Below are 10897 nucleotides of genomic sequence, written 5' to 3' on the forward strand. Positions count from 1 at the left end.
TACTGGACTGGATGGGGGCTCTCGGGCTATGCCTACTAAACACCGGCAACGAGCCTACGTGCGACCGGCTGCTGCAAGGGGCGTCCATAGTAAATTTTACTATGATAACCCCCTCCGCGGCACGCCTAAATTGGTCATGGCGGGTGGTCGACCAAAAGACTCTATCGGACCACCGATATATCGAGTTCGGTTGCACCACCTTTTAGCCCGAGAGTCCGACCGGCGGTGCGCCACCGCCGCGATGGAACCTAAAAAAGTTAGACCCGGATAGGTTGACGGCGGCCGTCCAGGCCATTATTTAACAACACCATCCGCCAGAGAAGAGAGTGGGGAGCCTGGTGGAAAATGTCGCGCGCCTGGTAGACTCGATCACACAGGCGTGCGACTTCTCCATGCCCAAGAGCAGGCCCCACTAGCGCCGGGCTGCGTACAGGTGGACGGAGGAGATCGCGTCTCTTCGCCGCTCCTTGTCGAGGCCAAAAGACTCCACAAACGCGCCCAGCGCCGTGGTGACGAAGCCTGGAAAGCCGAGGCACTCAGCGACTACCGGTCCGCTTGAGTGGCGCTGAGTGTCACCATTCGCTCTTCCAGGGCGAGATCGTGGGACGAATTGATCGCGTCCCTAGACGCCGACCCGTGGGGGCGCCCGTATAAGATAGTGACAAATAAACTTCGTCATTGGGCGCCCCTCGTGACGAAAACCCTCCTTTCGAAATCTTTGGACCAAATAGTCGGGATCTTGTTCCCGCCGAAACCCGATCCTCGAGGTCTCAACTGGAACAGCGGCGCTGCCGAGGCCTGGTCCAGGGATCTCGAAATCACCGAGGAGGAGTTGAAGGATGCCGTCCGAGGGGTTAAGAACAACAAGGCCCCTGGCCCGGACGGCATCCCAGGGCGCGTTTGGAAGCTCGTCTTGGAGGAGACAAACCTATCCGGGTGGCTACGAGGCATCTTCAATAGATGCTTCGCGGAGGAGGAATTCCCCCCAACGTGGGGAAGGGCCAAGTTGGTTCTTCTCCACAAGGGCGGTAAGAAGAAGGGTGACCCGTCATCGTAATGGCCAATTTGCCTGCTGGACGAGGTCGGCAAAATATACGAGAGGATTCTCGTTTGCCGACTCGTCCAGCATCTGGCGTGCGATGAGGTCCCTTTCTTTCACGAGGAACAATACGGCTTTCGTGAAAGCAGGTCCACGGTGAACGCCGTACTGCGCGTCAGGGCCCTCACGGAGTCAGCTGTGGAACGCGGGAGGGTAGCGTTGGCCGTCGCTTTGGACGTGTCCAACGCCTTTAACACCCTCCCGTGGAAGGCAATCGGGGACGCGCTTAACACCCACCGCGTCCCCGAATACCTCGTGAGGGGTATTCGGGCCTACTTCGGTCACCGTAGGCTCGAATACAAAGACCAAGACGGCCGGGGTCACACCCGTCGCGTGTACTGCGGGGTCCCACAATGCTGGGCTCGCTGATGTGGAACCTCGGGTACGACGGGGTCCTCCATACCGCTCTCCTCTTTGATTGCCGGGTCATCGGATATGCCAACGATACCCTGCTGGTAGCCGAGAAGAACAACTGGGGGGAAGTCCTAAACAGGGCTAACAAAAAGGTGGCAAGCTTCGTGAGGGCCATAAGCCGGATTGGCCTGAGGGTGGCCTTCAGCAAGACCGAGGCGGTCTACTTTTTCGATCTGGGGAGCCTCCCCCATCTCTCGACTAGATGTTGACGGTACTGTTGTCCCAGTGAGGTTAGGTTAGGTTAGGTTAGGTTAGGTTAGGTTAGGTTAGGTTAGGTTAGGTTGGTCTTTGGTGGTGCCTGCCGTTGAGTACGGACGTGTCTGACATCGCTCCGGCAAAGCACCTTACTATAGACGGTTAAAAGCGCACTTCGCGCCTTGAATTGTGTTTGATGCTGTTCGCGGCAACGAGTAGTGTATAAATATATATTTTTTGTCAAGGTGGTGATAATTAATTAATTAAAATTAATGAAAAACTGCCTCTTCATGGTGACGTGTCGTTGCGGCCACGCTGGTTGCTATCAAGACTAAAGATGGCTTATCCTCGGCTCCCAGACAGTAAAAACTATTTTATAACTCACGGGGGAATACTAAAAACGAGGAGACGCGGTCTGGTACGTGAAAAGTGTTCTGTTCTGTGAATTTTACACGGAAAAGTGACGGCCGCGTACGTGGAAGACTGCCTACGTCATGTCCACGTCAACCGCATTTAACAGTGAAGTACCGTTGTTTTGAGTTTAGCTGGTGCTCGCGGCCAATAACGGGGACATTATCAGGCAAGAAGAGATGATTGTGGGTGCCCTGTGCTTAAAACATTTATTTTGCTAGCGCATTTGGTGTAAAATGACGTGCGAATGAAGCGATGACGTCACTTCGTGACGTAGTTCCAGTTCCTACATGCTGGATGAGGTGCAAGTCACCGATGCAAATAGCCAGTGTTTAGTGGTACAATTAATTAATGACTGTGTTATTTTAATACACTAACTGGTTAGGTGAGCATGGCTCTATATGGATTCTAGTATACATGAGCAGGAAAAATTTAATCTCATATGAATGTGAATATGATGCAAATGTAAATTGAAGGGTACACACATTGACAATAGTGAACAATATAAATTGATGCTTAGGAATAATAATATTATAAATATAATGTGACGATATATACTGAGTTAAGTTAGTATACAATGTTAATTAAACAATAAGTGCACAATAGTGTTGTGATGTTAGAGAACAGTACTCAAATTAAGTGTGGTGTAGTGGTAACGCATTGCGTGCTCTTAGTTATCATGCGTTACGTCACCATCTAAGTTGGCAACAGATGATAACCAATGAGGAAGAGGTGACACAAGGAGTAATCATGAATAAATAACACCACCTTTATAACGTGTTCACATAATGGCGGACATAACAACGGTAGAAGATGAATGTCTTAATGGTACAAATAAATAAAATGGATTAGTAATCTAAGGATTTTAAAATTAACTAAAGGTTAACAATATTACAGTGGACAATATTATAATGGATATTATTTATTGTTAAGAATAGATGATCATAGGTTATTGTGCAGTGGTTAATAAAAATGATTGCATCGGGCCTCTGTGCCATGACCCATGTAAATACATTGTGTTAGCTCGTGGAAAATTAATGAAAACAAACGTATATATAATTTTTATTTATAAATAATGAAAATATCCTTGTGATGTAAGCATCAGCAGAGTTCTTTGGAGAGTTATAATAGCCACCTAAAAATAATTTTGAATTTAGGTTAGGGAATCTGCCACTCTTCTTGTAATAGTACTATATGTTGTACCTTTGATACTTAATGACTGATAGATAGCAGCGCTGTTTTTGCGGCGAGGTTGCCTGTCCTACGGAAGGAGGGAATTGGTGTGATTAGAGGATCTAACTAGTTTAATTAAAATCGGCAAACATCAGCCGACTGTGTATGACAGAACGACCTGTAATCGTCAAAAGACCTTACCTTTTGGGCGATCGCCTGCGTCCGGTCTCCTCCATTTCTCCTGGAAATTGTATGATGATCCGATGAGCACGCGAAGATTCTTCAAGGGCCGGATACTCTGTCATCGCGGCAACTATTTCTTTTGTGAACATCTCCTTCCTCCTGTCAACCTTGAAACCGAGAAAATATAAGAAATTATAAGGGATGCGCGTATATATAATATAGTTGCATAAAAGTTACAATAGACTGCATTAGTCCATGCACTAAATAGTAAATTGCACAAAGTAATAGATAAATATGAACATAAATACAAATATACTTAGTATACTTAGTGTTCTTTAGTGGTTTTCTACAACAAGAATACATCTAATTATATTCGTTACACATAGTTAAGTTAAGTTAAATTAATTAACTTAATATATATATATATGTATATAACTGGGGTTAAGTGCCTGGTTGTGATAATTTAGAGCGGTAATTGCAATAGTATATTATCTAGTGACAGTTGTAGGTTAGAAAGCAATCATATACATTAAGTTTTTGTTAGCAAAATAAAAGAGAAAAGGAAAAAACGAAGGAAGCAATAACTAATTATACATAATTACCTTAGTATTATTTAGTGGTTTTGTAATTCAGAGGAAACATTCACCTGAGATAAGTATTGACGTAATTAGCAATATTTCGAAGTACATAACCATTTTCTTAGGCGATGTCTGATAAACACATCAAATACTGGCTGTATGTTATGATGAGAATGACTGCTGAGGGTTATTGTAACTGAAACTAATATAGGCGTTTATTAGAAAACAATAGACGAACCTGAAATAATTAGTAACCACAGATGGAGTGAAACTTAGGACGCTAAAGAATCCCTCTAATTAACTAATAATATATAGAGACGTTAATATAGCATTAAGTGAGAAAAACAACAACTATACATATTAATAATTAAAAATGTTAAATAAGTGATGCGGAAGTTCTTACCTGTGAGGTTAGACACCCTCCAGTGACAGGTGTGAATGAGTGAGACCTGCGTTAGAGCATGCTCTTCCCAACGATGTTCATTTTCAGCCCTGGTATTCTGATTTGGCGTAACGAGTGTCCATGACTCGCAACACAAGGTAGGGGAGCATAAATAACAACCCTGCGCTACACGTCTCATATAATGTGGTAATTTTCCTAAAGAATGAGACGTTCTCATCTATAGTCCACCTGTGAACAAGTATTATTAATCACAATGAGTGCAGAAAATGAAATGATAATGATAATTATTTTATAAATAATTAAGTAAAGTTAGCGGAAAGAAACTATCCTTGTAGCAGTGACACGAAGATTACTGATTGCCTGTTGTTCCTGACTACGGCGTCGTCTCGGTCGCATCCTTCTCATCGACATATCTAAAAAACAACGTAGAATATTGATGATGATACGAATAACATTGACAGAATATCTTACACATCGAAGCGAATACGGTTCGACGCAATAGATTTTACGATCAATATGAAGACCAAGGCACAACACGCGGATGAAGGTTCCCGATGATATGCGGTCACTCACTAGCTCATACATAATTACACGAAAATCTTAATAAATATCTCGGAATAGCACACTAACACCGCGAAGTATTACACGCGGTCTTGGCGGCCATCTTAGCTGAATCAAGCGGGCGCGTTCACAATACGAGCGGGTTCGCATGCGGCGCGTGGCACATAGGGGAAGTCACTAGTATGACACATAGAATGGCGATTTGCATATAGGATCTGACACTCTTATTATTGAGCAAACCAGAAGCCGTACACCAAAACGAACTTAATAGTGGTGTTCTCCAATTGGAGGAGAACTAGAATTTAGAGAGCATCTGTGCAACTTTTAATAGCTGCGCAGTAGCTTTACAGAAATTTAGGGGGATGCGCGCCGGGTGTTTTGTTATCCTTGGAAAGTCCCCCACCCCCTGCAGGGGATAAAAAACGGATATCCCTGCGCAGTAACTTTTGACTGACAAGAGGGGATGCGCGTCGGGTGGTCCATGTTTCTGACGTTCCCCCTTACCTCCTCAGCTGGTTACAACCTAAAAAAATACTGTACAGTATCTTATGACTACCAGGAACAGATGTGCGTTAAGATAATTAATCCTTATCAACGCTAATGTAAATAAGAATAACTATCTATGAGTTAGATTTTATTATAGCTTTATAATAGCTATTTATTTAATTGCTGATTACAACATTTATTCGTACATTAATTATGCTACTTACTGATTGCAATATTATACTTATTTTACATTATAGTTACTTTACTAATTACAATACTTATTTTGTATATTAGTTATTACAATATTATACTTACCTTACAGATAGATAGTATACTTATTCTATATACATTTATATTATTGATCGCGATACTCGTACCCCATTCAGTTTTACACATACCTTATAGATAGATTTGTTTTATAAGTGTTGGTTATATTGTTGATTCGATACTCGTACTTTAAAGAATTATTATACTTACCTTATATTTTATTGATCGCGATACTCGCACCCTAATAGTTATTATACTTACCTAAATTGCATGCATTTTAACCTAGTTAAGATTAGCTCGTAGCCCGTAGTGTGAGGGCGTGCTCGGGGGCTCGTGGCTGCGGCGAGCATAATAGGCGCAGTCTCAAACGACTCCTGGGGGTACCGGCCGACCCTCCCAGTGTAGAAAGGCTTACCTGGGCAAGCGGCTCTGCCCAGGCCGACCGTATTTCCGACATCACTCGTGGGACAAGTATGCTAAATATTAAATTACCAAAACAAAAACAAAATGAGGAGGAGGAGATATCTTTCATAACCACAGAACAAATTATGGAAGATACGCTAACGGAGGAGCAGGATTTACCTACCCAGGAAGCTATGAGCACATTAGTCTGCAAAGAGATTGAGGGCTTACCACCGCCAACAGACGAAGTATTTTCTACACCAGGAACGAGTTTCCTGAGGGGAAAAGAAACTCCATCACCTGGTCCCTCTCCGGTTGCTTTTGATGATGTTAAGAGAAATCTCTTTAAGGACCTGGACAGTGACACGGATGTCACATCTAATAGAGAATCTGTACCAAGCAGACCTAAAAGGAAGACTCGAGCAATAATCAGTGATGAATCTGACGATGAAGAGGAGGAAGAAATAAAGAAGAAACGTACAACTAGAAGTGACGTCATCGACCTGACGGGTCCTCGAGACTCTATGTCTAGCCTTGCACATTACGCAGACTCTGAGGGCACTGACCCTGGAATCAGTACAGGGAGGAAAAACAGACGCGGTGACGGTAGTGGTGGTGGAAAAACCATTAAGGAGAGGATGAGACAAGTACCCTTAGATTTGGAGGTTCTCAAGGATCATTCTTCCTTGCAATTGAAAATCGACGCGAAAAAATGGGTCGACGATCTCGAAATAATTAGGAAGGAATGCGGGAATTTGAATGGTCCCTGCCAGAGACTTATGAAAGAACGTCTGCTCACAATTGGCGAAGTAATCACCTTGTTAGCGGAAAGAGAGGAGGATAGAGGAGATCCAGCGACCCTGAAACGCAAAAATTTAGAGTTGACGACTGCAGTAGCAAATCATAAAAGGGAGATAGCCCGTCTTAAAAAGGACATCTCAGACATGCAGAGAGTCATGGAGAGCCTCCAGGCTACAATCACAAGAGAGCAGACCTATAAAAAAGTCATTCAGGCGGATAGGGGTACTTCCCCAATAAAGGAAATAAGAACAATCCCTATGGACCCCAAGGAAACGGAATATAATAGGAAATTCCCAGCCCTCGTTCCTGCTATGGAAGAAGAAAAAAAGGTATCCAACAAGGAACGTGCCTCGCAATCTGAACATTACTTCGTGGCCCCCAAGCCACAAAGGGTACCGAGAAACAGACCAGCGGCTCCTAGGATTATCAGTAATATCCAGCTGAAACCTCCGAAGGATATAATCGACTCACATAGAGGTACCGATATGCGAGATCACCTTATGGAAAGGGCTTCTCCCACCAATAACGACTCGCCTGGATGGACAAAAGTAAGGAAAAATAGAAGGAACCCTATCAGGAATAGAAGAACGAACTCGGAAGAAACACCTAAGACGAAAGAAGCTTCTGAACCTCCTAAGAGAACTCAAGAGCTGGAAAAGCTAAAATCTAAACGGAGAGCCCCTACGACTTCGGCAATAGTAATCCAGGGGAATAATCCTGACTTTTCATATGCTGATGCAATAAGGAAAGCAAGGCAAAACATTTCGATGGAAGAGCTCGGAATCGAGAAATCAAGAATTCGTCAGTCCATTAATGGCAACTGGATCATAGAAATAGCGGGTCCAGACAATAAGAACAAGGCAGAGGACCTTAAAGCCAAGCTAATTGAGGTGATAGGTATGGAAGCTAAAATCACAAGACCAGTTGTGAAGGGCGATATTAGAGTGAGCGGATTCGATGGGTCACTCCACAAGGACGATATCCTAAAGAGATTAGCGGAGCTAGGAGACTGCAAAGTCTCTGATCTTAAAATCGGAGAAATTAGGCCTATGAAGATCGGATTATTTATGACCTGGGTACAATGCTCTCTATCCACGGCCATTAGAATAGCCAAAACTACAAGGACCCGAATCGGATGGACGACAGCGCGAATTGAACTTCTGGAGGCAAAACCCATGCAATGCTACAGGTGCTGGGAATTTGGCCACACCAGGGTTAATTGTAGATCGACTAATGACAGAATGGGATGTTGTTTCAAGTGTGGTGAACGGGGACATCAAGTGACTGACTGTCCGAACCCTGCATGTTGTTTCCCTTGTAAACAAAAGGGATTAGATTATTGTCACCGTACAGGGAACTACATGTGTGGCGCTAAGAAACTTGCTACTGGCAACAAAGCTCCCAAACCTTGATGAAAGTGCTACAGTGCAATCTGAACAACAGCAGACGGGCCTACGATATATTAATACAACACATGATTGAGATGGGCGTGACTATATGCGCCATATCTGAACCGGCTCGAAACCTGAACCCACCTAATTGGTTTGTGAGTATGGACGGTCGTTCCGCGATTCTTTGGCGGCCTGATAAATCTTTCGGTTCCTGTAGGTTGGTCAGCAGGAAGGAACAACTTGTAGTGGTCTCCGTGGGAGACTTATATTTGCTATCTTGTTATATATCTCCTAATTCCAATCGGGAAGTCTCCAATAAGATAATGGAAGAAATCGCTGCTATCATTAGACAACTTGGTAATAGAGTGGTCATCTGCGGGGACTTCAACGCTAAGTCCCCCTTATGGGGTTCTCTCTACACCAACTATCGCGGTGGTTTATTAGAAGATCTTGCAGCTGAGTTAGATCTAAGAATCCTGAACAATGGGGCGGAACCAACGTGTGTACGCCCACAGGGTGTATCCATTATAGATCTGACTTGGGTCACACCGGGACTTCTGGGGCGAGTAGAGAATTGGAGGGTGTGCTCAGAAATAGAGTCACTCTCGGATCATCAATATGTCTTTTTTACGATTCACCAGCAACCTGTACGCAACCAGAACCCTGAAGAGAAGAGAAATAACAGATGGAAATGGGATAAATTGGACGACGACAGATTTCAAGCAGCACTGATCTGGAGCGCTGCAGACGAACCTCCGGAAGATGGGAATGGACCGGAAACAGCAGCCGAATGGCTCTCCCGCTCTCTCGTGGATGCTTGCGACGCAAGTGCCCCTCGGTACACCGGCCGACGCGGAAGAGACAGGGTTTACTGGTGGAACGATCAAGTAGCGGAACTACGGACCAGGACCACCAGATCTAGGAGAACCTGGCAACGTCTACTACGCAGAAGAAATAAAGCCCCAGATCACGATAGATTGTTGAGGCGCGCCCAATTGGAATATCGTAAGAAAAAACGAGAACTACGAAACGCGATTATAAGAGCCAAGGAAAGGTCATGGCAGGAACTGATTGATGCAATCGACAAGGATCCTTGGGGCATTCCTTATAAGCTTGTTCTGAACAAACTGAGAAAAGTGGGACCCTCCATTTCGGAACTAATCAAACATCAAGAAGTGATTGAAATGGTAAACGGTCTGTTTCCGCGCGCCATCACTCCAACCACACCTCCCACTACGCACGATAGCGCTGGGGTCGTGGACAGATTCTATGAGGTATCTTTCCGCGAGGTAGATGAAATATTAAGAAAAAGGGCAGTAAGGAGCTCTGCGCCGGGCCCCGACGGTGTCCCCGCGAAAATCCTCAAAAAGTGTCCGGACGAGTTTGTGAGAAGCATTCGATCAGTCTTTGCACATTGTTTGAGAGAGGGCATCTTCCCTAGAATTTGGAAGAAAGCCAAATTAGTGCTAATTCCTAAGGGTGAATCCTCCCCTGGAAGCATCCCCAAAACTCGACCAATCTGCCTCCTTGACGACTTGGGAAAGGCATTCGAACGCCTTATAATTAACCGAATGAGGAAAGAGGAGGAGACGAATGGATTTGCTGCATTAGCCAAACACCAGTACGGATTCAGGCAAGGAAGATCAACAACCGACGCTCTTAACCTGGTAAAAACGACAATTAAATCGGTAACAGGAAGAAACGGCTATGTTATAGCCGTTAGTTTAGATATTACAAACGCTTTTAACTCCATCCCTTGGCATGTAATAAAAAGAGCTCTTATTAAAAAGCGATATTCAAGATACATCCGGCGAATAATTGACGGATATTTATCCGATAGAATTATTGAGTTCTTGACTGAAAGAGGTACCGAAATTGTCCCAATGACCGCGGGAGTTCCCCAGGGATCGGTTCTCGGGCCCACACTCTGGAACATTGGGTTCGACTCTGTTTTGAAGCCAAGCGATGAGGAGGGACGTCTCATCATATGTTTTGCGGACGACACGCTCATTCTAGCGGAAGCGGATTCCTTACCGGAGGCAGTCGATCGGGCGAATCACCAACTGGAAATTACGGTTGGTCGGATCCGTGCGTTGGGCCTGACAGTGGCGATACATAAGACCGAGGCGGTGGTCTTTTACCCCCGAGGGGGGAAACCTAACAAACTACCATCGGTTAGGATAGGAAGAGAGAATATACCCATTCAAGAACATATGAAATATTTAGGGGTAATGATCGATAGTAGGCTAAATTTTCATCCCCATTTCACCTACATCGAACAAAAACTCTCCAAAATGTCGCGCGCGTTGGGGAGATTGATGCCCAACCTCAGGGGCCCAAACGAAAATAAGCGCAAACTCTACGCGAACGTGTTGTCCTCGGTGGTGTCACGTCCAGCGCCTCCGCTTGACACCAGTCGCCGTCCGTTGACTCCATACGTCACCTGTTAAGTAGACATAGTAAGCGTTAAGCACCTATAAAATTCTTTTACTTTCCTTTTCTTTTTATATATACATATATATATATATAGTTA

General features: G+C 44.5%; 1 protein-coding gene across 1 annotated transcript; it reads left to right on the plus strand.

The window, feature by feature from the left end:
• The first annotated feature begins 1759 nt into the window (after nt 1-1759).
• On the plus strand, nt 1760-8385 carry LOC140675969 (uncharacterized). The gene is made up of 2 exons (XM_072910559.1): nt 1760-6241; nt 6326-8385. The coding sequence occupies exon 2, from the start codon at nt 6367-6369 to the stop codon at nt 8383-8385; it is 2019 nt and encodes a 672-aa protein (XP_072766660.1). The 5' UTR covers nt 1760-6241; nt 6326-6366.
• The last annotated feature ends 2512 nt before the right edge of the window (nt 8386-10897 follow it).

Source organism: Anoplolepis gracilipes, unplaced genomic scaffold (assembly GCF_047496725.1).
Source record: "Anoplolepis gracilipes unplaced genomic scaffold, ASM4749672v1 Contig29, whole genome shotgun sequence".
NCBI classification, from domain to species: domain Eukaryota; kingdom Metazoa; phylum Arthropoda; class Insecta; order Hymenoptera; family Formicidae; genus Anoplolepis; species Anoplolepis gracilipes.

Excerpts from the sequence above, each read along its gene's own strand:
- LOC140675969 (XM_072910559.1), top strand. The coding sequence starts at position 6,367 with ATGAGCACATTAGTCTGCAAAGAGATTGAGGGCTTACCACCGCCAACA.